The sequence below is a fragment of the Opisthocomus hoazin genome, chromosome 19, assembly GCF_030867145.1.
Source record: "Opisthocomus hoazin isolate bOpiHoa1 chromosome 19, bOpiHoa1.hap1, whole genome shotgun sequence".
In the NCBI taxonomy this organism is placed as follows: domain Eukaryota; kingdom Metazoa; phylum Chordata; class Aves; order Opisthocomiformes; family Opisthocomidae; genus Opisthocomus; species Opisthocomus hoazin.
Window position 1 is genome coordinate 13,788,810 of NC_134432.1, and position 26,039 is coordinate 13,814,848.

A 26,039-nucleotide genomic window follows, 5' to 3' on the forward strand; every position below is an offset into this window, starting at 1 on the left:
CAGAGCGGGCCCTTGCACACAGTGCCGAGGTGCTTCTTGTGCTCAGCTCTGAACTGGGGGTCGGAGCACTTGGGACCGTTTCTGGGGGATGCCCTGAGCAGTGGCAAAGTGCTCCAGTAGCAAGCGAGCAATGGGGAAAAAGTTGCACGCGAACCCTCAGAGCATCTTGCAAAACATCCCAGGGGGTGGATGCTGAAGAAGACCTGGTGTGCTGCGTTGGTTTAGGTGCTGGTGAACCCTTCGAAAACTCTTTGCTAGCACTGCATCTGCGTGCAGCCGCGTCGACTGTGCCACCGCCTGCCAGCGACTCTTGGATGCTTGGGGGTTCATAATTCATTGGTATTTTTGTTGGAAGCTCATTCGGCTTTGGTTGTTGCCCCGTCGCAGGAAGTTGCTCTGATGAATGACCGGGGTGGATTTCTCTTCCAGAGGAACCCAGCCTTAATGTGGGCCTTCTGTGGACATCACTGTGCATCAATACTGCTCTAACTGTCCATGACATATAGTCTTGGCGTTTTTCCCAGACAGTCTAAATAAATCATACACTTCTGCTATAGTAAATAGTCTGCGAGAGGAGAGGTTATAGGCTTACAGCCCTCCCCCTCCCTCCAGGAGCTTCTTTTCTCTATTTTTCCATGTACTTTCCATACTAATGAGGCTCTCCACAAGCGCACCTGCTGCCTGCGCAGCCCGGGCAGCTCCGCGAGGACAAAGTCCCCAGTGTGGCAGTCCCTCCTGGCTGGGGTGGCCGTGGGCAGGGCAGGGGGTGGCCATGCCCGCAGCTCTGCTTTGGGGCTGGCATCTGCCCGTGACTGAGCGGGAAATTCTCTTACGCTGCTTAAGAAACACTGATGTTGCACACTTGCAAAGGCTTTGTTAGTATATATTATTTACATCAAGAGAATGCATAAATAAAATAGTAAATATCTCACAAAAATACAGGTTCTGTTAATTGGGTGTTGCAAACGACGCCCCGTGTGTTCGGGCTGGGCAAACCCACGTGGAGAGGACAACTCGGGTCCTCCTGGGCTGGTGCAGGGGACAGCCCGGGTGGTGACATGGGCCAAAAGTGCAAGGGTCCCCCAGGACTGGGGACGGGCTCACAGCCCAGGCATGTGCTTCTCCAGGGAGAAGTACAGGTACGCAGCAAACCGCAGGTATAACCTCTGCTAGGGCTGATGGCGGAAAGGTGAAGACTTTCCTGGGAAGAAAAGCCCGGGGCATGCACAGAGCTGGTGGGAAAAGGTACCGGTGTCCCAGAGGAAAATGCAGCAGGCAGGCATTTTGCTTTTTGTTGCATCGCCCCAGGAGCAGAAAATCAAGTGCCCCGCTCGCCCGGGGGGCTCAGACGCAGCAGCAGAGAGTGGAGCAGTCGAGCCTGGCCGGGGTCCCGGCGCTCCCGGCCTTCTTGTTCTCCTTGGGCAGCAGCAGCACGAAGGCCATGGCCAAGGCGCAGTGGTAGAAGCTGTGCACGTAGGTGTAATCCCACTCCTGCAAGCGGGGAGAGGGTTAGCTTGACCCGCCGGGGCCGCGGGAGCAGCGGTGCCGGGGGGCTCTGCCTTAGGTGCAAAACGTTAGGTTTCTGCAAGTAGCCAAAAGGAAAGGAATAATAATAATAATAAAAAAAAATCCTGATCCTTCTGCCTCTTTGTGCTGTCAAAGAAGAAAGGATTTCCAGCCTTAAAAAAAAAAAAGCAAAGTGGATTTAACACATTCCAATTTGCACATTTCCCAATTCTTGAATGAAGTGTTTCATTACCCCGCAAAGGACGCGGCGGCGAGGCCGGGGCGCGGGGGGAGGCGGTTTCTGCTAAGTGACATTTTTATGTTCTGCTAGAATTTGCAATTACTAAATGCTTTGAAAAATAATCCTTGGGGAAGACTGTGAGGTTGTATCTAGCAGCTCCCAATGCACAGAGCAGCCGTAACGGCGGGGCTGAGCGCAGGCGTGACCGGCAGCTGTGTCGGGGGGTTATCGCCTTCCCCGGTGCGGGACAGACGGACCCTTTTGCGCAGGACGGGTGGACTGGCCAGCGATGAGAGTGAGAGGTCATAAAGACAGGATCGAGTGCCCCTGGGAGTCGACTGAGAATCTTTGCTTTGGCGTGAGCCAGTTTCAGATCCGGCCGTGCCTGGGTCGTATCCAGTCCCTGCCGTGGCTCTGCAAGGTGTCCTTAAGTCACCCATGCCCGGCTTCCAAAAAAACCCACTCATATTTGACAAAACCATTTTGAGGACCATGTACGGCTGAAGAAAGCACGGTCCACGTCCTTGCATCTCACTTAATGGGGGGAAAAGCGAGCGAGCATCACCCTGCGTGTCACTTGCTGTCACATCTGTCCCTGCCCACACCGCAGTTAACTGGCCAGGGGACAGGGACAACAGGGAGGGACCCTCATCCCTGCCACCATACCCCAGCACGCCAACCCCAGAGACCCGCACCTGAGCTGGACTTTGTCCAAGGCTGGCTGCAGCCCAGCAGTGCGAAGGGGGAGGTCTCCTACCCAGGTAACATCCTTTACACCTTGTGAAGTCAGGGTGATGGAGTGTGCAGACAAGTACCTCAAAGAAGAACCTCAGCATCAGTGCTAATGCCCCGAAGCAGAAGCCAGGACCGATCTGTTGGGTGTAGACACTCTTGTCTGGATAGAGCCCTTTCTTCTCTTTCATCTTTTGTAGCTGAAAGGGAAGAGAAAGCACACCAAGTGTATTCACCTGGATTTAGCTGACTGCTCTGCATCCAAGAGATCCCATGCATACGGAGATAAAATCACTCAAAGCCCGCAGACAGACGAGTTGCCCCAGGCTGAGGGGTCTGCCTGCACACGGGAAGCACCTCTGCCTACAGGCTGCAACGGGTCCTCCTGCTTCATTCCTGATCATAATCCTGTTTTCTTAATATTCAGCCCCAAACCCGGCTCAGGGAACGTGTGCCCTCACAAACTCAGCCTTTGGGAGAGCAGATCCCAGCACCACACCCGCGGGCTGGGGGATGCAGGGTGGTCCCGGGCCTCGGTCCCCTCCTTGCCCACCCCATTGTGGCCGCTGGCTTGTAGCTGCTGGCTGCGGTTAGACGGGGCGTAGCAGCAGTACGTAGCTGGGACTTCCATCACTGTATTTCCATGACGCTTGGCAGCATCTTCCTGCAATTTTTATCCCATCACTGAATCCTTCTCCTTGCCCGCTCCTGCCGATGGCTCCACCACCGCGCTCCCGCCTGGGTCCCCAGCATCTGCTGTGTGTGGGGCACAGGCTGCAGCGCGGTGCCCGACTGTCCCAGCCAGAGTCAGGCAGTCTACAGGCAGATTCCTTCCCATTTTATCACTGTATTTTATGTACATCTTCCACCGGCTCTGGGGCAGTTTACCAGACCCCTCTGCCTTTGAATAGCTGTAAAAACTCCATAAATATGATCCTCCTGATTAGAAACACAGGGACAGGAGGTGTGGTAGATTGCCTAGACCGATCGAATCTGGCGTTTATCACAAAGGCTGCTTGCTGTCTGCCTGCTTTCTGCCCGGCTTGAAGGAGAAGTGCTCTTTAATCACTGTGATAGCCTGTGCTGCTAGAGGAGGAAACCACTGGCACAGGTTGGACCTCTCCGTGCAGGGCTCAGCCCCTTCCGCGCCGTGAGCACCCTGCAAAGCCCCGGCGCGGTGCCCTGCCCCACGTACCCATTTCACAGTTATCGCCAGGACGGCCGTCCCGATGGGTCCCGAGTAGACGCCGTAGCCCCAGCGGTCGTGGTAGATCCTCACGGCGATGGTGAGCACGCCGAACATGACGAAGGTCGATCTCTTCGGCTCGTCAAACTCTGCCAAGGCTGCGCAGAACAGGGAGCATCAGCTCACCCCCCCCTTCCTTGGCTGCGCCCCTAAAGCCTTACTGGAGTCTGTCTGGTCTGCCCCGGGACCCTCGGCATTGCATCCAGGTCTGGCTTTCCCTTCTTATGCCTCACAGCTGGGGGAACTGAGGCACACGGGGGCAACGTGAACCATCCCGAGACATCTGAGTAGTGGGTCTTGTGTTCGGTGTTGCGTGTGGAAGCTAAAGCAGATTTCCTGCCTGTATTTCCCTTTCCTGCCTTGCCCCAGAAGCTGGAGGTGATTGCAAAGACGCTTGCACCCGGTGAGCCCGCCATCGACTCTTGGGTTCATCCTACATCTCCAACCCTCCCAAACTTGCCGGCTCACCCCGGCACAGCCTCCATCACCCCGCTCCGGTAGGACCGCGCTCGCCGGTGCGATGGGGACCAGGCTGCCTGGCCATGCCGGCACCTGCCTGAGGTTTGCAAGCTGGAAGTCACCAATGCAAGTAAATTATTAGAGGCTTTTGTTTAGCACAGAATGGGGTAATAACTGATAAAAGTTATGGATCCCAGCGGGCTCCATGCTTTTCCAGCTCGCACAGCTGTGTTATGGCTGTCCTGGATTTGCATTCCGGGAAGCGTGCCCGAGGGTCTGTGTCCGCACATGTGTGCTCGGGCTTTACAAGCCACAGCGAGAGGCTTCCCTGGGCTTCAGTCACCACACCTTCCATGTCCTTGGATCGTGGTTTTATAGGGAGTTTGGCTAAGGGATAATGTCCGCATTTTAATCTCTGTTGTTTCCCTGCGGGTCAATATTTTAAACATTGTAGTCCGGGATTTGTATTTTTTTGCAAGGTTTTTGAATGCAGTAATGAAGCAATCAAGTTGAATTTTGCTGCAAGGAGCCAAAGTGTCTGGAGCGGCTCTGACCTACCCTGACATTGCTGTTATCTACTGAAAATGCCCTTTGGAGATGATTTGCCTCGTTACCTTTTCTAGCCAAGCAGAGAGCGCGCTGTGTGCCATGGACAGTGCGGGAGCCCATCTTGGGACTTGCACTTTTAGGGGAACAGAGCCATTTCTAGGGTTAATATTTCCCCCACTCATTTTTCCTTGCACAGAAGGGAGATGCTGCTGGCTGCAGTGACGGGCAGAGGGATGGACCTTTGCCCGGCGAAGGGGGATCTGCCCCACGGTGCCTGCTGGGCTCCGGGGCAGCAGGAGCCCCCCATCCTGCCCAGAGATCCTGCACCATCCCTGGAGCCCTGACGAGCAGAGATAAAGTCCTGTGAGAGCTCTGGGGCTGTGCATCAGCCTGGTGACTCCAGCTCAGCATCAGTGGGGCTGGGGACCCTGCCCGGCTGGAGGGGACTGGGTGTGCGGCTGCCAGAGATGGTCCGAATCTGCTGAGCAAAGCCTTTGCTGTTGGGAAGTGACTGTCCCCTCATCTCTCTCCTTACCCTCCTCTCTTCTCCTGTCAGAAATACTCACATCCTTCCAAAAAAATATGTTGACAAAATGGGAAAATAATAGATCTTAGTTTTCTTCCTTCTTTAGTTCTGTCTTATGTTTTTTCATTTCTATTATACCTTGTTTCAGTGGCAAATGAGGAACAAAATGAGAAAAAAAGAGAGTGAAGGGAGTGTGGGAAAAGGAAAACTGTGTAATAGGGTAAGGCTCAGGATTTTTAATAAAAAGGAAGCAAAACATATTTCTGCTTTTTCTAAGCAGATCTAATATTTCCTGTCAGCCCAGACTAGGCTTTTGATAAACTAGGAAGATACATTTGCTTTGACTAAACCACTTCAGTCTGCGTGCTGCCAAGGGAAGTGGCAGATTCCGCATTTCTTAACCCCCCCAAGTCAGGACAGGACAAGCTGATGGGCTCAGCGTGGGGAAAATGAGGAGGAATGGGAGATTCCCTGATATATGAGATTTCAAACTAAGTCATCTCCTAGTACTGTCCTGCCGTGAACTAAAGCATGAGGCTGCATGTGTTACTTGCCAATTTGGAATAAATAATTCTGCTGTTGTAAGGACATGCATAAGAGCTGGTGAAGGCAGGGGAGCACCCGGCTAACACAAACACCCGGCGCCAGAGCTCTGTTTATCTCCAAGAGCAAAACTTCCCCAGCCACCACTCAGGACAGCTTTCATGTGTGTCTGAACCCCACCGAGAGCAATGGCTTTCCAAGGCCTGAACGAGATAAAGTGGATTAAACCATAGCACAGGCTGACTTCCATAAAAGACAATCTCAGAGCTAATTCTTGCAGACAGGAGCTCAAAGGCAACGCCATTTCTGGGGCCTGTACTCTCTAATTGTCCCACCAGCGATGCCGACAGGTCCTGCCTGACCTGCAAATGCTGATGCTTGGTGGGAACCATGAGAGACCAGTGCTTACCCATCAGGGACACCCAGATGGACAGAGCTGTTCCATAGATGCTGAAGTACTCCAGGATATCGTAGCGCATGAAGCACAGCACGGATAAGCCGGGGCCATCACATGCATGGTAGAACTATTAAAAAAAGAAGAAAAAAGCATTAGAAAACTAGTTCCTTGCCTACAGACCAGTAAGGTAAAGGCTCTAATCAACTGTTTTGAAACAGCCTTTGTGTGGCTATTGGAAGGATGGCCAGCCAGGGACAGAACAGTCTCAACTACACCAAGGTCAGTGATACACGGTAATTAATGTATTTGAGATATAATGTCACCGTTCCCAACTGCAAATTGCCTGAGAATCAACATTCTTCTCTCTTAGTACAAATTATTTATGGACGAGCTTTAGTCCGCCTCTTGGTCTGTGCCAGAACTCGCAGTTTGATGACCAAGCTGCTTTGAGCCGAGCCGCAGGCGGTGCGGGGACGTCGTCTCCAGCAGAAGAAGGACTCTGAGGTTACGGTTCTAATTGCGAAAGATTCTTGTAAAACAATTCAAAATGAGTGTCCTGATGAAATGTGTTTAGATGCGAGGTCACTGTCGAGGCTAAATAGGGTTTATACGGCCAGAGCCTGAATACCGGGGAATTCACTCATTAGTGCATTCCCTTAAAAGCTGCTGGTTCCTGCCATTAGCTCATCGATTAGGTTATTTGCAAAAAACCCCACTGTCATGCAACATAGATGCGAACCAAGCCAAGAGGAATTTTCCAGTGCAATCAGAGGAATGCTCCCAGTGTTTGCCTGGCGCTCGCCTGTTCCTCCGAGCGCTCAGCCCTGCAAGTTTCCCAGTGGCAGCACCAGCGTGCTTCGCTGTTCCTGGAGAAGTCCCTGCACTGCCTGGCAGGATGCCCTTGGAACAATCCTCGCTGTCATGGCCCGACGGGGATGCTGATATTATTTATAATGGGAATTGCTGCAAGTCCTTTGGCTCGCCGTGGTTTCTAGAAAAGATTGCACCATGGCTGTAATTCTTTTCTTGATTGAGGTTGGGTTTGAGGAGTCCGGAGACAGGGGGAAGAAAGGGTGGAAGACAAAGAGCGTGTTTCTGGCCGGCGTCGCCGCACTTGTCTGCGAAGGACATATGCTTTCCCTGCTCTGGTGAGGTTTCCTGGGGGAGGAGGAGTGGGATGCTGCAAGAAGGGCAACAGCAGCAGCTGCTGCCCTTCCTACCCCCCCAACCACGCCGGCAGCTGCCTTCCCTGCCCTTCCCCACGCACAGATATTTTGCCTCTTCAATCTCTTCGGCGAGGACCTGTTCCACCTCCTGTTGAAACACGTGCCAATTTTCCTACTGACTTCTCAGGGAGGTGGAGCAGACACAAAACCAGTGCAAAATGAAATTGTAGATGTCTGGCTTCCCCGGGGAGCTGGGGGGGCTCGGTTGGGATGATTTTATTAGTAGTTTTTATGGAATTGGCAGAATTTCTCTCCCTACATTGTGCTTTAATTGGAGGCTTAAATGGTGGATCCTTAGGAATAAGAGACTGGCTTGGTTCAGAGCCCTGCTTTACCCCCAGTGCTGCTGTGGAAGAACCTTCCACATTGGGAAGGTCCTTAATCTGTTCCCTGCCTCGGTTTCTCTGTCTCTGTACAAGGGATGTGACAACCCTCATGAGATGCCTTGAGACGGGTGGGGAGAAGAGGTAAATGAAATATTGGTTTGGTTGCTGGGCTATTTCCTTCCTATTCTTTAGCAGAGCATTGCCATGGGGTTAAATAGAGATTTTTTTTCCAGTGGGAATGCTGCTTTAGGAGCTCAGCCACTGTGTGTACAAAGCACTTAGCAGTGATGCAAAGCACAGGGCAGCTTACTGCCGGCAGCAGGAATATGAATTGTTTTGTGTGTGTACAGAAAACTGATTTTCTCCACTCGTTTTTCCCGCGCGAGGGAAGGCAGGGTGATTCTGAGCCTGGTGAAACACACGTTTTCTAACCGCTCTGCCAGGGTGAAGGGTTAATAATTATTTTTCTTGATAGCTCAGCAGTATGTTTTAGACTTTCCTTTCCCAGTGCAGAAAGTCCTCTGGCTCCAGCGTTGCTCCCATCACCAGTTAGCAATTGCAAAATCAATAACTCGACTATGTGCTTTTGGCTAAAGCGACAGAAGCATAGCGAGAGACTCTGGATACAATTTAAACCTCAAATTCAGCATGGCCACTTACGAGCTGTAAAACAAAGAGCAAAAACAGCTCCAAAACACTGCGAATCAATCAAGCCGCTTTGCACCCAGACCCTCTCCCTAACCTCACAACCATAAAACACCATTAAATCTGTGTAAGGCCACCCCTTAGGACACCCTAAACTGAAGAATCAGCTACTCAGCGCCGCACACGGTGGGAAATAACTGAAAATGGATATTCTAGGGACATGCTCGCTGCTGTTGGGTGAGATCCGACTACCCTTCCCGGTGGAGACCTGATGCAGGGGGTATTTGCGGGGATGAAACATGCGGGAGGGGGGTACGCAGTCATCTTACCGCCACAAAGAACATGGTGAAGAAGTAGACCATGGCTTCCATGTGGAAGCGCCGCTTGGCCGCGATGCTGATGGTGGGGAGGAAGACCAAGGTGCTGATGGTGGGCAGAAGGAGCTTGGCCACCAGTGAACCCATGGGTGCCTCGTGGGCTGGCGGCTCCTGGGGACGGGGTCTCTGCAAGCTGGACGGGGCCAGCAGAGAAAACAGCCGTGGCGAGCGTGCTTTAAAATTTAAATGTCCTACGAGGCCGGGAGGGCTGCGGGCAGGGAACAGCTGCTGCTGCCACCGCAGCCACCCCCTTCGCTCCTGTCTCTCCCCAACAGCAAAATTCCTGACGCAGCCGGCGGCTCCCGGCGGCAGATGCTCTGTGCCCCCAGTATCGCCCCGCGGTAAGGAGCGAAGGGGAATGTCGTTCTTGCACGCCGTGTGCTGAGCGTCGGACCCGGCTGTGCAGAGGGTGAGCGCTGCGGGTTTGCTTGCTCCTCATGGGGACACCCCACGTCTGCATCCCACTGTCCCCGCGCCCAGCCTGGGTCAGTGCTGCTGGAGCAGCCTGGCGGGGAAAGACCATCCTCTGCTCCGCACTGGCACAAAGTAGGGAAGAACTGTTTCATGGTAGGTACCAGGCATTTTTAAAACAGTGGAGTACTCTGCCCAGTTCTGGGCTCCCCAGTTCAAGAAAGATGAAGAGCTACTGGAGAGAGTCCAGCGGAGGGCTGCGAGGGTGATGAGGGGACTGGAGCATCTCTCCTACGAGGAGAGGCTGAGGGAGCTGGGCTTGTTCAGCCTGAAGAAGAGAAGGCTGAGAGGGGACTTTAGAAATGCTTATAAATATCTGCAGGGTGGGTGTCAGGACGACGGGGCCAAGCTCTTTTCAGTAGTGCCCAGCGACAGGACAAGGGGCAACGGGCACAAACTGAAGCACAGGAAGTTCTGTCTGAAGATAAGGAAGAACTTCTTCCCTCTGAGGGTGACGGAGCCCTGGCCCAGGCTGCCCAGGGAGGTTATGGAGTCTCTTTCTCTGGAGATATTCAAGCCCGGCCTGGACAAGGTCCTCTGCAGCGTACTGTAGGTGACCCTGCTTTGGCAAGAGGGTTGGACTAGATGACCCACAGAGGTCCCTTCCAACCCCTACCATTCTGTGATTCTGTGATTCTGTGATATCCTGCTACCTTTGCTGTACCCAAGAAACCCACACCAAGCTCCAAATACGCCTTTCATTTCCCACAAGGGCAGACGTGGAGCGGGTGGCCCTGCTGTAGCAGAGCACAGGCATCGGGGAGCTCGCGCGATGCAGCACCTCGTGCCTGCCGTGTGTGCCTACGTGCCCTCCGATGTGCTTGGGTGGAGTTAAGTGCAGTTCAGCTTCTCAGCCATGCCCTCAGGCTTCACAGAGTGGACACCTCCAGGAGATCTGTCTGAAATTCAGGAGCTGAGCCGCTCTGGGGTGGAGGAATTTGAGCAGATTGTCGTGTGGCGCAGAAAAGCTGGAGGAAAGGAGACCAAAAGCCAAGCAGCGTTTGGGCTGCTAATCCACTCAGTGGCTCCTCTCTTTTATTACGACTTTTTATTATATCACTGCTGCTCCCCTCCTGTGTTAATATCTTTTCCTTGGAGCCTCGCAGGGATTCTCGGCATCTTTTTGGTCCAGCTGTTCCCGGGACGCAGGGAGCAGGAATGCTACGCTCGAGCAAGCGCCTTTGTGGCTGCGGCTTTGGGAGGGGGGCTGCGAGCTGTGATATGAGCCCCCGTCTATTTCTGAGGCCGATAGGACGGGCTCGCCTGTCCCCTGGGAGGGAGTCCGGTGGAAAGGCAGGCATGCATGGAGAAAAAAATGCACTTTAAACCACTCCAGGGAAGTTGGAAATGGCTCCAGGACGGGGAGCACAGGGGTGCGGTGAGAATGGCACCGCAGCATTAAAGCACTGACCCAAGAGGGCTGTGCTGAGACCCTTCCTTGGGCACAGCCGAGACGAGGTGGGTAGGGCTCCCATTTTTAGCTGCTATTGCAGGAACCATCCGCGTTCCCTGGCCGACTGCAGGCAGCATCCCTCTGCAGAGCGCGGGAGCTCCACACTGCCCACGCCACGTCTCCAGCCACCCTCCTGCCTGGACAAGCCATGAACTTACCACAAACCCCTGCAAAACTAAATCTCTGCCAATAAATAGTGAAAACCTCTGGTGCCCCTATTTAGCATGAAAATTAATCCCTCCAAGCCAGCACATAAATACCCTGCTTCTCCCCACGTGTCCAGCTCTGAGTGGGAAGCGGAGCCGAGCACCAGCATGCCCTGAAGTACCCGGTTCCTTTTCTATGCCATATCCTCAGGCATATCCATTATTCCGTGTTATTCTTGCATGAGCTGCTTGGACCGAGGAAGGTGCTCGGGGCTGCAGGGTGCTGCACGGCAGGGCTCGTCTCTGGGAGGATTTTGAGCGGGGTTGGGGTTAGCTGGTTGCACAAACCACTCTGGATTTCTGGCTAAGGAAACTGTGTCTGCCCTGCTTTTGTGGCCATGAGGTTAGTGTCAGAGAGGTGAAAACATAGCTCGGAATTAGTTGGTGAGGACAAACTTCCACGTCTGGGTGCAAAGCAGCCCCCCTCGCCCTCGTGGGACTGCTTGCAAGTACGTGGCAGTTGTGCTACAAGCCACAATTCACAAGGACGTGCAAGGGTGGTGGTTCTGCGACGAGCCAAGCGGCATCAGTTCAAAATTACGATCAAGTGGTTGTTAAATGCATCCCCCTCGCCCCCATCCTTTGCCCAGAATCTAGCTGGAGCCCACTGGAAAGGAAACCCCGTTGGCTGCTGGATGCAGCAAGAGCCAGCCATGGCAAGCGCTCCCCCGAGCAGGGAAGTGTTGGAGCTCTCAGGAGCAAGAAAACATTCCACAGGTTGTTGGGTTTTTTTTTTTCTTTCTCTCCCAGCTGCACTCCCCGGGCTGGCGTTTGGTTTGCAGCCAGCGCTGTAGGCACAGAGGAAAAAAATCGCACCGGTTTGCACACGTGTTCCAGCTATTATTGAAAAAAAGAGACCCCAAAGTAAACCGCAAGGCAAGGGGCAGGCAGGTGGTGAGCTCCTGCCGGGAGCTGCTGCTTAAAAGGGCTTTGTTCGGGCTGCAAACAAGCCGCAGCACTAGACATGGGCTCTGCAAGCCTCCCCGGGAAGGAGCCCAAAGAGCAAAGGGCCAGGGCTTTGTGCTTTCTCTCCTAAACAGGTAGGAAATGTAGAAAGCGCAAATTTTAGCTCCCGCATTGAAGTACTTCTGGAAAGCAAATTTAAAATCTGCATTCCACTGGGCTAATTTTGTGTGGACCAGAGTGCACGCAGGAACGGTGATATGTATGGCTGAAAACTGGTTCCCAGATGCCAAAACCAGGTTCTGGTATGCTGTCCTGGATCCTTCCAGGGTAACATTAACCATGACTCTCTGTGAGCACTTCTACCCTTTCAACTCAGGCACTGCAGTGAAGGAGAGAATCACAGAATCACAGAATCACAGAATGGTCGGGGTTGGAAGGGACCTCTGTGGGTCACCCAGTCCAACCCTCCTGCCGAAGCAGGGTCACCTACAGCAGGCTGCACAGGGCCAGAAAGACATAGATAGTTTTGTTTTATTTTTAATATGAGGGTGATAGTTTGAAAGTCGTGTACATTGGAACAGAGGATGAGGGATCTGCGCCAGCTCGGAGTATTGAGAGTGTGTTCTGCTTGGGATAAGCAGAGGATTATCTTTCATCTGTGTGGTATAGGCAATATCGGAACTGAAACTTGCTCAGTGTCCCCGGTTACGGGGTGATAATGGTGATAATGGTGCTAACAACACTAAAATGGAGAGTCAAGGTTGCAGCTTCTATACAGGTTTGCAGTGCTGCAAGGCGAGCGTCGGTGTGAGCAGGTACGCATGGGCGGCTGCGCCAGCTCAGCGCTTACTGCAAAGTGTTATTTACCACTTCCATTACCTCAGAGTCTGATTTTTCATCTCCACAACACTTTTCTTATGCACTCTGGACTTCGGAATACAGGTGAAAAGCTGGATGTCGCCTGGTTTCAGCAGGACGATGTGCGAGAGCCGCGGCTCTGGAGCAGCACGGTCAGCCCCCGGGAGCCGTGAGCAATTAGATGAGCACGGCACCATCCACCTTGCAAAGATTTCTTGTCTTCTTGCTGCTCCACCTTGGGAATTTGATCAGGAAACCTCCTGGAGCGAAAGGGTCTGGCGCAAGCGTGGAGCAGCCCATGGGCACGAGCCCTTCCCTGCCCGGCTGGGGAAGCGACGGCTGTAGCGTCTGGATGAAACCCCTCTCCGCACCCGCCGCAGCCTGTGACCGGAGCCGTCGCGGGAGACGCCGCTGCGGGTGGTGCTTTCTGAAATCCATCTGCGGGCCCTGGCATGAGGGAACGGGAGCCCAATAAACGCCGAGCCACCAGCTGTGCCTGAGCCCCTCGCACGGCCGGTGCTGCAGACCCGGCTCTGATCAACCCCGGCTCTCGCCCGCGCCGCTCCACAGCCCTGCCAAAGCACCTGCATCCTTCTGGTTTTATTAGTGGAATAAATTGCCACTTAAAATATCCATTCTCCGTAAGGCCTGGCCCCATTTTAGGCAGCTTTATCCGAATACTTGCCCTTAAAAAAATTCCCCCTTTCCATCTCCCTGTTGAATAAACCTATTATGCATATTCCTCATAGGTAACCCTGCTTCATTTTTCCTTAGGGCTTTTTTTCACTCTTCCCTTCCCGTCTGCCCCGACGTGGCCCATTACAAGCATATCACCGTTAACGGTGAGGACATCTCTTGTCTGGTCTCCAGATTTCCAGTGCTCGTTCCCCGCGGGGTGTCCTGGGGTGGCCGTCCTGCTGCCAAACTGGGGCAGTCAATGCAGGGGTTTATTGCTCGTTTCATGGTGTTTAACAGCTTTTATTTACAGTCACGACTCCTGGATCCCAGTAATGATGTGAGGGTCTCAGCTCTCGCCCCATTGGTCAAAAATGTCATTTTCTGAAGAGAAAAGCTGGAAGATGCGATGTTTCAAGGCTCAAAATCCAGAAGGGAATGAAACAAGTCTTAGGGTTTTGGGGAGTCTGACTCATGATTCTTGAATGCCTGTGGTTGGCAATGCTGCATAGCTGCTGCCCTCAGCACAATACTGCACAACTTCCATGCGAGACTTATTCCATTAAAAGAAAAGGCTCTGTATTTTTTTTTTTAATCTTTGCATAGCTAAAATTTTGAACCAAGCATGACTCGTCTGGAAGCTCCAGGAACGTGTAACTCTTTGGGGACAGGTAAAATTAAAGAAATCTGCAGAGAAAAAAGAGGCTTTTAAAGTTGTTGAAACTCTATGGCCATGACCGTACCTGGGGTCACTGTGGTCGCTTATGGCTTTCAAAACCGCCCAGAGATATTTTTTAATAGGAATCTGATGGTGAGAGCAGCTTGGTGGCTTTGGCTTTGGCTTGTTCAGTTTGACTCAATGTTTTGCAAACCTCCATGGATGAAACCCTCACGCTAACATGATATAAATCACTGCTGTCCACAGTGCATGGAGGCACGCAGAGATGGAGTGCCTTGCCCAACACTGCACCGTAGGTCACTCTGCAAGGGACCGGGACTGTCTCTAAAGGACACTTTTTTTGGTCTCCTCTTGCTTGTTTTAGTTACCCGGTGGTAGGCCGTAGCCACAACTTTTGAGAAGAAGGTAGGGCTGGCTGCCAGGGCCTTTTTTTGGGGCTTCACCACATTTTGATCCCCCTGGCAGTGTCCCGGCCGTGCAGGGACCTCACTCACTCCACGGACGGCTTAGATCTGCCCATGCCGCTCTGGGCTTGCCTGGAAAGAACGTGTGTAGCGGTGCAAAAGTGTTGAACAAAAGAGTCACGTCTGTAGGCAGTCTCAAAAAAGAAAAAAACCAGTTTGTTGTCTCGCACCCGAGCAAAGATGAAGCTGCTGGGAGGTCCTGGGCCAACAGACTGCAGATTGCACTCCTGCTCCTCCTCCAGTCTGGCTCTCCTGGACCTGAGCAGGCATTTTGATGGGGCTGGCTATGACAAAGCAATCCCATCTGCCATGCTGGCATGGGGACTGGGCCAGAGAAGGGCTAATTTTGCTCAGAAAATGGTGCTGGAACACCACAGCCCATGGCCAGGCCATGGCTCTGGTTCACCAAGAGCAGGTTCTGTGGTATATTGCTCATGGAGGACCTGGTCAAGAGACGTGCTTGGGGTTTGGTAGTGCTGGGCGTCAGTTCCAGCACGTCCAAGGGCTGGTGCTTGGGTCAGGATGGGAAGGTGTCTTGTGATGGGGAGCACAGCGAGATGGTCAACATCTTGTGCCTGGATCGTAGCTTAGCATCACTCTCTGCTCTGTGTTGAGGATGGAGGTCCCTCTACCACAGCAAAGGGATTCCCCCACCCCTCCCTTGGTGAGGGAGGGCCTGATCCTGAAAAACGCAGAGTGCCTCCGCTCAGCCGCACAGCTCCAGCTTCTGCTGAGCAGCGACAGTGCCCAGCCCAGCGCTTTCTTGAACTCCTTTCAGCCAAGGAAACTCCTTTCTTCTGCAGGCACTTCTCCGGCCAAACCAGCAGCCAGTCTCTGGCGGCTCTCGCCCGGCTGGAGGGGGTTATTTTGGAGTGTCTGTGGCTCCTTTTATTTGCACTCTGAGTTATGCACGGCACCAGTTTGGGGTGGAAAGCCTGGCAGCTGCCTGCCGGACGGCTGCCATGCGTCTCGTGGGCAGGCTGTCAGGGTAAGAGCCCACCGGCCCCACGCTGCTGCGGGGCCGGGCATCGCGCCGGCGGCTCTGAGCCTCCTCGTGTGGTGCTGGGAGGTGAATACGCAGCGCCGGGACCACCGGACCGCCTTGCCGAGAGGGTGGGATGCAGGGAGCAGGGCTGGCCCAGGGACCCTCACCCAAATCCTGAATTTCCCTGGGAAAGTCCAACACAAGCCCTCAGCGACCATCCCTGGGTGGGAAAGCCTCTCACTGCCCACGCAGGTGCATCTTGTCTCGATTTACTCCAAGCCCAAAAGCAGTAAATAACATCTGCAAATAATTTCTAACGCTGATGCCAAAAACTAGGAGATAAAAACCGCTGTCGTCTGAGCCCGGCTGTCAGTGATTAATGCCGTACCTGCCGGCAGCCTCGGCAGCAGCGCCCGTGGCCCCGGTTTTTGGGGGCAGCACTGGCCCCGGGGGTTTTGGGGTGGTGGGAGCGGGGGCCGGTCCAGCCCCGCGTTGGAGCCATGGGGTTTGGCCGACGTGAAGCTGGACGGAGGCTCGTGTTTTGGATCTGCTCTCCGGTGCGTTTTGTTTTCGGGGCTGTTTTTGCTCCCACCGAGGTGATGGCATCGCTCCTGCTGATTTCACGAGGACGGGCCGGGGCTGCGTAAGGCGCGCTGCTGCGGCCAGGGATAACACAGCGTGATTTATGGGAGCAATCAGTTGCCACTAGGAGCTGGTTAGGAATTTTCCGATGAAACGGGGATTGCGTCAGAAACCGCTGAGTCATCTCAACTGGTTCATTAAAAAAAAAAAAGGAGAAAAACCTTTGGCTTTGATGAACTTTTGGTGAAGCACAGAGACCGAACGCGTCTCGCCTGCTGCCAGCTCCCCCAGTGCTGGCCTTGGGGACAGCCTTCCCCCACCCTCCCGCTTTCCTCTCCCTGCGCTCCCAGCCCCGGGGCATCCCTGCGGGGTCACCCGGGGATGGGGTCTCCTGGGGTGCAACCGCCTGCCAAACGCTGGGGCCGGCGGGAGCGCTGGGGGGACGCTGGGGCTCGCACGGACCCAGGCTGCTCTGGCATTTTCAATGTGAAATATTTTGATGCTTTTAAAACCTCTCGTGTTCAGACTTTTCCCTCCCAGTTGTTCCAAAACGGAAAGGGTTTTCTCCTGCGTGTCTCGGGCTGGGATATTTTGAAATGCAGAAGTTGGGTGAACTCAAGTGCTAAATTTTCCCAGTGTCCTGGTCACAGCCAACCAATGGAAAATTGAAAGTTGCAAATCAACCTAGCTGGGTAAATTAAAACAGGCTGGCAGACATCTAGCCAAACAGAAAAGGAGACTTCATTTCCCATGTAAAATTTTCGGGATGGATTCCCTGCTCAGCTTTGCACAGCCATGCCTGGGAGGACTGGGCCCAAATTCCCACCACCACGGACCCGCAGGGATTCCCGCGGGGTGCTGGGAGCTGTGTGGGGATCCGTGCCCCACGGCGGGCTCGAAGCACACCCCGAGGCCCTGTGAACTGGAGCTCCTGGCCCATGGCAAATGGTGACGGGGCTGGACGTTGCCACCAAGGGTCAGAAGCAGCTGGTGGCATTAACCACGATGAACTGCAGCGATCGCCTGGGGTGCAGAGCCAGTGCCAGGGTGCAGTGCCCCGCTGGGAGCACTGGTTTTGCCCTGAGCGGGGCAGGTCTAGAGGGGAAGGAGGGAAGGCTTGAGCTGGAGCATCTCTGGTGAGATGGTTGAGGTGGGCTGCTCAGGGCTGCTGGGACGTGACCACCGCGTGTGCAGGCGCGTGTCACCGCGTAGGTGAGGTGTCTCCTCAGCCACGGTTACACGTAAAGACCACGGAGAACCGACCACGTGTATCGCAGGTGGGTTACGTACAGCGTGTAACTGTGTCCTTTGCGCCGTGGGCTTTTCTCTCTGGCACACGCACACGCACGGATCAGGTGCCACATGCGCAGGGCTGTCACTGGGCCAGGGGGGGCTGTTCCCATCCAAAATGGTTCTTCAGGTGCCCCAAGCCCATTTTCTGCCCAGCACCGTTCTCCTGCGTGGCTGAAAACTGTTTGAAGCAGCGTGTCCGACGCCGAGCCGCTCCAAACGACACCCAAAGCGCAGGACGGCGGGGATCTGGGTTATTTTTCAGCAGAAAGTTCAATGAAAAAGCCAGCCCCCTCCCCGCACTCCCCGGGGCAGGATGCGGCCGCACGGTGCCCGCGGAGGTACCCGGGGGGCGGTTTGGCCCCGGCGATGCGGGGGTGGGCGGGAGGGCAGGGGACAGGGACAGCAGCTCCGGGGCAGGGCGGGGGGGAGCGCAGCATCCCGGGGCGGGGGGGGGGGAGGAGGCGGGGACGCATGCGTGCGGGTTCCCCCCGCCTCTGCGCCCCCCCGGGCCTCGCCGCAGGAAACCGGCTGGCGGCCGCGGGCCGGCGCCGGGGGAGGCGGAGGGGTTAACCGGGGTGGGGGCATCCCGGGCCGAGAGGTGTGAATTCCGCCCGTCCCCCCCCGGCCCCCACACCCCCCCCCCCCCCGGCCGCTATAAGTGCGGTCGGCGCGGGCTGGGGGGAGCCACTGCAGCGGCTCCTCCTCGCTGGAAGCCCCGGCGCTTTTGGCTGCCCTTTGAAGTCGGAGAGGGAGAAGGAGGGAGGGAGCGTCTGGGGCCGCTGCTGCTGCTCCTCCGCGCCGCCGCTCCTCCACCGCCCGGCCCCGCAGCATCGCCCGACCCCGCAGCATCGCCCCGCCGCATCGCCCCGCCCGGCCCCGCCGCCTCCAGGTACGGCCCGGCCCGACCCCGCAGACCCCTGCCCCGCTGCGGGCCGAGCCCCGGCAGCGCTGACCCCCTCCCCCCCCCCCCCAAAATCCCGCATCGCCCTCCCAGCTCTGCGGGCTGCCTCCGGGACCGGCTCCGCGATGCTCCTCGGCCACATCCCCCCCCCTTAACACTTCATGTCTTTAAACACGCAGCTCTGCCCGGCTCTGGGATAAACCCCCGCGCTCCGCTGCTGGCTTCGAGTCCGAAGTGTCTGGGAGCCTTAATGAAAACCAAGTGCAAGGCAAGTCCCGGCCACCTGTCCCCGGGAGCCCCGGCCGGGCGCTCGGCGCTGCCCCTGGGGAAGGGGCTTGGGCATGCTGGACCCCCACCCCGGGGCCATGGCGGAGCGGAACTGGGGGCCTGGAAGCCCCCCGGTAATTGCTCTAAAGGCAGGGTACCCAAGGTGGGCTGGCGCTGCCGGCGATTCTGCGTTTCCAAAACTGCTGCAAAAGCCCTTGCGAGAAGGAGAAGGGGTAGGAAAGCAGCTACTGGAGAGAGCCCAGCGGAGGGCTACGAGGATGAGGAGGGGACTGGAGCATCTCTCCTGTGAGGAAAGGCTGAGGGAGCTGGGCTTGTTCAGCCTGGAGAAGAGAAGGCTGAGAGGGGACCTTAGAAATGCCTCTAAATATCTGCAGGGTGGGTGTCAGGAGGACGGGGCCAGACTCTTTCCAGTGGTGCCCAGTGACAGGACAAGGGGCAACAGGCACAAACTGAAGCACAGGAAGTTCCAGCTGAACCCGAGGAAGAACTTCTTCCCTCTGAGGGTGACAGAGCCCTGGCCCAGGCTGCCCAGGGAGGCTGTGGAGTCTCCTTCTCTGGAGATATTCCAGACCCGCCTGGACACGGTGCTGTGCAGCCTGTGCTGGGTGACCCTGCTTGGGCAGGGGGTTGGACTGGGTGACCCACAGAGGGCCCTGCCAACCCCGACCATTCTGTGATTCCTTCTGCTGCAGGTCTGCACTCCTGCCCCCTCTCCCCAGGAGCAGCCCCGCTCCCACCTCCCTGCTTCCCAAAGCCACCGGGCTAGTGACTTTCCAAGGGAAATTAGCTTAGGGGAGAATGTGTGTGTGGTGTTTTTTTTTTTTTTTTCTTACAGACGTGAGCTTCTTTGATTGCCTGGAAGCATGATTTCCTGAAACCTGCTCCTTTTGGGCTCTTGCAGTGAGGTTCACAATAAAACGTATTGTGGTTTTGAGCTGGATTTTAATTAAGAAAATGCCATTCTGGTTTGTTCTCTTTCGTGAGGCAGATGGAGAAAGAGGTGAAAGGCTGACACTTGGAATACTTCGTTTCTGTTCTTTGATTGTGGGTGGCTTCTTTTCTGTAAGAACAGGCTTTCTTGGGAATTGGAGGGAATTAGAGTGGAACAAACGAGAAAAGGAAAGATAATGACTGTTAATTGCATTTTTTTGTTTATGAAGCCTTTCATCTTGTTCTTTGAGGAGCAGTTCTGTAAATGGGGATATTTAAAATGCACTGCTTTTATAGGTCCCGGGACACTTCTTGTTACTCGCTGCCTCTTGTGCAGCGCTTGCTTCGGTGTAAGCCACGCTTGGAGCCTCAGCTCGCGCTGGTGGTATCAGGTGCAGCCACTGGCAATCAGTGCAAAATAGTGTTTTAAAGATAGCAGCTGAGATGGGATGTGAACCTGTACCGTGTTAATGCTTCCACTAATTAAATATAACTTCAGGATCGAGTCCTTGCAGTCACTGGTGGCTGGTGTCCCTTAGCTGACCGGGAATGTTGAAGAAGATGCGTGCTGTGTAACCCAGGCAGCAAAGCAGCCCCTGCTCTTGACGGGCAGTGGGGCTGGATGGGAGTTTTGCTTAGCAGGTTGTTTGGTTGCTTTCTAGGATGAAGATATCTAAGTGGAGGTGGAGCAGCATCTCCATCAGTGCGCGATCCCAGCTGAAAGGCACCCTGGCCGCCCTTCTTGTGGGCAACGTTGCCTTTGTGATAGCTCAGGTGAGTGCGTCGCCTTGCTGGGGGTCTCTGGGCTGTAAAATGGTGTGGTCTCTGGGATGGGAAGCCCTGGGACTTCAACTGGTCTGTGCATGTGTTGGCTTTCCAGCAAATGTGAGGCTGTGTGACTTGGCTTAACTCTTTAGTCTGGGCTTAGCCTAAGTCGTGCCATCCGTGGCTAAGAGGGTGCACACGTCTTTTCAAGGGCTCTGAAAGCCCTGCTCTTCGATGAGCACCACTTCCTTGGTCCCTGCAGTGGTTGGAGCTTTTTACTTTGCATGGAATATTATTATCCCTTTTGTAGTAAACACAGAATTAATAGAATGCCCTTAACTGGCAGAGGATGGTAGATGGGAAAATGCATCCCTCTCCCTGCAACGAGCAGTAGCTGGGGACCCCCCAGGAGGTTCTGTGCCCCTTGTGAAGGGATGTGAGCACCCTACCGAGCGCAGGCGTGGGGAGGTGCTGCTGCCCAAGGGACACCTCCTTTGCCCTCTGCATGGTCATGCTGCTGCCTGCAGTGGCTGAGGGGTGGGAGGTGGGGGTGCTGGGGACCCCCGAAATGACAAACCTGGGCTCCTCCAGCCTGCTAGCATCCACTGGCGTGCTCTCCCGCTGTGGACTGCGTTTGCGAGGGTTTGCTTAAGCATTCAGTGAAGCTTTTGGCTGCAGCTGGCTCTGCAGCGCTCTGAATTCGCTGTGGAGCAGGAGTCAGAGAGCACCAAAAGACTTGGAGGGTTTAGGGTTGTTTGGGAGCTCAGTTTTGCCAACCAAGTGAAACAATGAACATTTCCTTTCCTGAGGAATCCCAAATATTGCCATTTCATTCCAATTTGTAATGGAAACACAATTGGAAAAATGCAGGGTTTCTTGCAAGATGGAAATCTCCGACTTGCCCTCAGATGGAGAAGGAAATGCCCTGTTTGCTTGGGGCAGGCGGGATGGGGGATGCCCTCGGTCTGCCCGCGCAGGCTCCGCAGCGCGGATGCCACCGCCGCTGCTCTCCCCAACCTGGCTGATGCTTCAAGCAGGACCTGGCGCAGACCTCCAACAGCCTGGAGGAAGGGGCGGACGTCACCGCGTACTGGTGGGGCGAGTGGACCAAGTGGACGGCGTGCACCAGGACCTGCGGGGGAGGCGTCAAGTCCCAGGAGCGGCACTGCCTGCGGCAGAGGTACGGCACCCGGCGTCGGGGAACTCCGGCTTGCTGGAGGTAGGCTTGGTCCAGAAGGTCACTGCTCAGTAGATAAGGACCGGTGAAAAGGTGCTCTCTGGCAAACCTTGCTTGTGCAGAAGGTAAGTGTGCCCCAGGCATGCTGCCACGAGGGTGCTGCACCCTGGACATCCCTGCTGGAGGACCAGCCAAGCTATTCCTGTGCTGGCCCTGAGGTTTCTCCTGCGGGGATTAGGGCAGATGGGCAGCAGACACAGCGTAATCCCATTCTCAAGGCTCCTGGGCACAGCAGTGAGGACACTGGTGTTGGTTGGGACCCACTGATCCCAGCCTCTCCAGGCTGTGTGGTTTCCAGAAATCACCTTGCAAACCTTGGCCCCAGGCCCTTGTCCCCGAGATGCCTCCTAGGATGCTCTAATAAGAATAGTTGATGCTGCAGGTGACAAAGACAGAGGCTTTGGCTGTTAACTCCAGTGACACTGTGATAGATCGGTGTGTCTTTGCTATATGGAGACCAATCTTACTGAAGCAGGGGTCAAATATATTTATAAAAGGGAAAAGAAGTTTCTGACCCCTGTCTAACCATCATTTCTTTATTCAGAAGAAAGTCAGTGAGTGGGCTGGCTAATAAAACTTGCACTGGAACATCCAAAAGATACCAGCTCTGCAAAGTACAAGTAAGGATATCCTTTTTCTCGTTGGGAACACTTGATACATAATGTGGAAAGTCATGTTTGCTTTGTGCGATGGCATTTCTGGGCCCCTTGGCGAGGGGATGCCATTTGTCTTGTCATTGTCACCCTGTTGCCCCTCCAAGCAACTGGAGTTCCCTTCTTTGGTGCCCATCACCATTGTGTCAGGGTTTTGGGTCTTTTGCCTGCCCTGGGGGCCATAAAACCCAGCGAGCAGTTCTTGTACCATCTCCCGGGGGTTTCTCCTGGCTGTCCCTGCCGTGGGAGGAGGAGAGGAGGAGGAGGATGTGGCTCTGGACAGGGTGGGCGATGGAAACGCTCCTTGCAGCCAGTCGAGATGTGCCAGAAACCCTTCCTGCATTTTTTTCTCATCAGGATATTAATGTATCCCATTCTAGGAGTGCCCTGCGAACGGAAGGAGCTTTCGAGAGGAGCAGTGTTCATCATTTAACTCCCATGTGTATAACGGCAGGACGTATCAATGGAAACCTTTATATCCTGGTAACAAGACATTCTTTGTGTGTTTCATAATGCTTAGCCAAAAATATTTTGATAGTTATGATGCCATAGCCTGCAGGAAGGCTCCTCCTCTGCTGTTTCAAAGTGATTTTTTGGAGACACAATCAGCTGTCTCCCAAGTTCAATGGTGCGTTTTGCAGCTGCAGGGTAGCTTGAAAATAAAATAACAACACGAGTTTGTGGCTGTAGCCTGTGTTGGTCGCAGCTCCTGAGGGCCAGAGAGCTGAAAGGCTGGAGGAGGATGCAAGAGCATGGGGCGATGGAGTGCCCTGGTAGGGAGAGTCTGGCTCACCCGAACAAGTGTCCTTTAAGCTGGGGCCATTCCTGGCTGCATGGCGTTTCGGTGACATTTGCTCACTCCCACACCCTTCACGTGCTCTGTGGAATGTCACCGAGATGCAGTCAGTCAGTTTGGTCATCCCGGGTGAGCGACACAGAGCTGCAGAAATAACTTAGGAGTCAGAGACTGAGACTTCATTTAATTTTTAGGCACATAACTCCCTTCAAAGTCAAGCATTAAACAAAAATCGTGGCCAGTTTTTAGAGCTATTGGGAACCCAGGACCCTTCTCCTGCGGAGGCGGCTCCTGAGCTCTGGTTCTTCATGTTCACAGCGCTGTTGGGGTGTCTGAAAATAGAGATGGGATCTAATGCAACTTCCTTATTTTGGGGGTCTCTATACACACCTAAGAATAATTGTGCTTCATGAAATTACTTGTTGCCTTCTTTTATGTGAAACCAACCACCCTCTCGCCAGCCTTCGTGGCAGGGTCAGCGTGGTGGAGCTTGGCCCATGGCGGGCTGGTGAGCTGTGGCTACTTGGCTGCTTTTGTCCCTTTCCTAGGGCAAGGTGACAATTTCTCTAAAAGTGTTTGCTCTTCAAGATGATTCACCAGAATAGTTACAGTGATTGTTTTGTTTTTTAGCAGGCGTTTACGTGGCTCCTGGGGGATTTGCAGAATAATGTTTTGACACTGATGCTGTCTTGCTTGGGCACGCAGGCCAGTGGGTATATGACCGCTCAGTAGTTGGCGGAGTTCAGCACTTAGCATTGGATTTCTGATGCGAATATGAATTTGTCATTTGCTTCCTGTGGGAATTATAAAATGTGGGACCACTGTGCCAGTGGATACAGCCAGCCAGTTGCCTGCAGAAAGCAAAGCGCGAATTAAGTCCAACTTGGGCAAATGTTTATGGAAAAGTTCTGATGTTTTAAGCTGCTATGGTTTTGAATATAGTCTTACTTGTGTATGGATTTATAACAATATATTTGTGTTAACTCGTGTATTAAATGTTGATAAGTGAACATGCGTATGTTTTTGGGTAATGTGTACATGTATCACTGCTGCAAGTCCTTGCACAGAGTAGCGGCTGCTACAGCTTCAGTGCGCCCCATGGGCCGGTGCTGGTGACACCGCGAGCATCACCGGGTGCATCAGCTCCTGGCAGCAGAGGGGACCGCCTGGCCGTGCAAGGGTTTGCAGCAGTGGGCTGTCACGCCGTCAGAAGTGCGATCTCCTGTCCAGCCCAAAACACAAGAGATGGTCGCTTCTGAACTTCTGGCTGCTGTGCAGTTGTGCTGTTGCTGCTGTTGTTTAGCTTGGCAGAGATTTGTTGATATTGGTAGGATGAAAGTTGTTGTGTTTCTGCTGTTTTGAATGTATCTTTGTGTCCTTTCCCCTTAGATGACTATGTTCACATTTCTAGCAAGCCCTGTGACCTCCATTGCACCACTGTGGATGGTCAGAGACAGTTAATGGTTCAGGCTCGGGATGGAACATCCTGCAAATACACTGATTTCCGAGGGGTTTGCGTGTCTGGAAAATGTGAGGTTGTTAAACATTATAGCAAAAATATTGTTAGTAGCATTCAGCAGATTACAACGGGTGCGACATGTGCCTGACCCTCAGTACTCTGTTTGTGCATTACTTTAGCCGATTGGATGCGATGGCATTCTCTTTTCCACCCACACCTTGGATAAATGCGGAGTTTGCCAGGGAGATGGGAGCAGCTGCACTCACGTGACTGGCAGTTACCGGAAAGGGAATTCGCATCTTGGTGAGGCTTTTGGGGACCTTTTGTTTTGTTTGTATCAGAGGGCTATTTTTAAAACTTATTTGTTTTTTGAGAAACTGCTTTCAGTTCTTACCAACTGCCCTGCTTCAGTTTTCCCACGTGTTCTGCGTGCGTTAATGCCACTTGTAAATTTGGGCAGGGAAAGCCTTCTTTAGAGAAAAACATGAACTTTATGTGATGCTTGTCAGAAGCCTGAGGTCTCTGATGCTGAATGGTGCGAAAGGGTTATGCAAGAGGCCGGCGTCTATTTTAGTCTTATCTCTCATGACCCAGACTAGAAATAAATGATTTGTAATAACAGGAAGGGAGGATGTTTTGAAAGACCAGGATTTCCAGAATTAGTGTGATGTAAAGCAACAGAACCTACTCATCCTAAGTATAGCCATCGAACTCGGGAATAATGATTAACGTCCTCTGAGGAGCGGTTTAAGGTGGAACAAGCTGCAGGAGCTTCAGTGGCCGTAGGAGGACTTGTCCCATCACTTACCCCATGCTAAGCAAGGGGGAGTTGGAGGGGAACAAAGCTGTAATCTCTCACTGGGGTCTGGGGAAAGTGGCTAGCACAGGGTTCATGCTGAACCACAGGACAGCTTCTCTAGCTAACAGAAGGGTCTTCAGAGAGCTTTTCTTACATCACTTTAGGTAATCTCGATAGTTGTGCATGTAAAGATTGCATCCTTTTCCCCCCTTGGCTGTGTTCTTCCACCATGAACTAGGATGCGCAGTTCACACATTTTTCATGTCTATGAAGAAGACATGCTCTGCGGAGAGGGACCTGGGTGTCCTAGTGGACGACAGGTTAACCATGGGCCAGCAGTGTGCCCTGGCTGCCAAGAAGGCCAATGGCATCCTGGGATGCATCAAGAGGAGTGTGGCCAGCAGGTCAAGGGAGGTTCTCCTTCCCCTCTACACTGCCCTAGTGAGGCCTCATCTGGAGTACTCTGTCCAGTTCTGGGCTCCCCAATTCAAGAAAGATGAAGAACTGCTGGAGAGAGTCCAGCAGAGGGCTGCGAGGGTGATGAGGGGACTGGAGCATCTCTCCTACAAGGAGAGGCTGAGGGAGCTGGGCTTGTTCAGCCTGGAGAAGAGAAGGCTGAGAGGGGACCTTAGAAATGCTTACAAATATCTGAAGGGTGGATGTCAGGAGGATGGGGCCAAGCTTTTTTCAGTAGTGCCCAGTGACAGGACAAGGGGCAATGGGCACAAACTGAAGCACAGGAAGTTCCGTCTGAACATGAGGAAGAACTTCTTCCCTCTGAGGGTGACGGAGCCCTGGCCCAGGCTGCCCAGGGAGGTTGTGGAGTCTCCTTCTCTGGAGATATTCAAGCCCCGCCTGGACAAGGT

General features: G+C 53.9%; 3 protein-coding genes across 8 annotated transcripts in view; 2 read left to right on the forward strand and 1 right to left on the reverse strand.

The window, feature by feature from the left end:
• Window positions 1–1,344: 1,344 nt before the first annotated feature.
• MYMK (myomaker, myoblast fusion factor) lies at window positions 1,345–8,860 on the reverse strand. The gene is made up of 5 exons (XM_009934161.2): window positions 8,726–8,860; window positions 6,212–6,326; window positions 3,675–3,823; window positions 2,563–2,679; window positions 1,345–1,491 (listed from the first exon to the last, which is right to left on the reverse strand). The coding sequence occupies exons 1-5, from the start codon at window positions 8,858–8,860 to the stop codon at window positions 1,345–1,347; spliced, it is 663 nt and encodes a 220-aa protein (XP_009932463.1).
• Window positions 8,861–16,997: 8,137 nt separating this feature from the next.
• On the forward strand, window positions 16,998–18,874 carry LOC142363610 (uncharacterized). Its single transcript, XM_075439330.1, is given in 5 exon segments — window positions 16,998–17,188; window positions 17,534–17,683; window positions 17,763–17,904; window positions 17,906–18,234; window positions 18,426–18,874. Coding segments are annotated over 5 exon segments (1,038 nt in total). The 3' UTR covers window positions 18,652–18,874.
• ADAMTSL2 (ADAMTS like 2) overlaps window positions 18,432–26,039 on the forward strand; it is a 28,794-nt gene continuing 21,186 nt past the window's right edge. For 3 of the 6 annotated variants that reach the window (XM_075439427.1, XM_075439430.1, XM_075439428.1), the window contains exons 1-7: window positions 18,432–18,514; window positions 20,127–20,238; window positions 21,267–21,409; window positions 22,011–22,086; window positions 22,500–22,602; window positions 24,305–24,450; window positions 24,554–24,677. In XM_075439427.1, coding sequence (XP_075295542.1) covers window positions 20,128–20,238; window positions 21,267–21,409; window positions 22,011–22,086; window positions 22,500–22,602; window positions 24,305–24,450; window positions 24,554–24,677 — 703 coding nt within the window. In that variant the 5' untranslated portion in view covers window positions 18,432–18,514; window position 20,127. Of the gene's footprint in view, window positions 18,515–20,126; window positions 20,239–21,266; window positions 21,410–21,542; window positions 22,087–22,499; window positions 22,603–22,800; window positions 24,451–24,553; window positions 24,678–26,039 lie in introns of those variants that run through there. The other 3 variants (XM_075439429.1, XM_075439432.1, XM_075439431.1) reach the window with 3 other exon arrangements.

What these genes read in the sequence shown, in the direction of transcription:
- MYMK (XM_009934161.2), bottom strand. Translation starts at nt 8,860, where the DNA reads ATGGGTTCACTGGTGGCCAAGCTCCTTCTGCCCACCATCAGCACCTTG. An exon ending in CATCTGGGTGTCCCTGATGG is followed by an intron (nt 3,824 to 6,211) that starts GTAAGCACTGGT and finishes TGTTCTGCGCAG; the next exon opens with CCTTGGCAGAGTTTGACGAG. An exon ending in TGGCGATAACTGTGAAATGG is followed by an intron (nt 2,680 to 3,674) that starts GTACGTGGGGCA and finishes CTTCCCTTTCAG; the next exon opens with CTACAAAAGATGAAAGAGAA.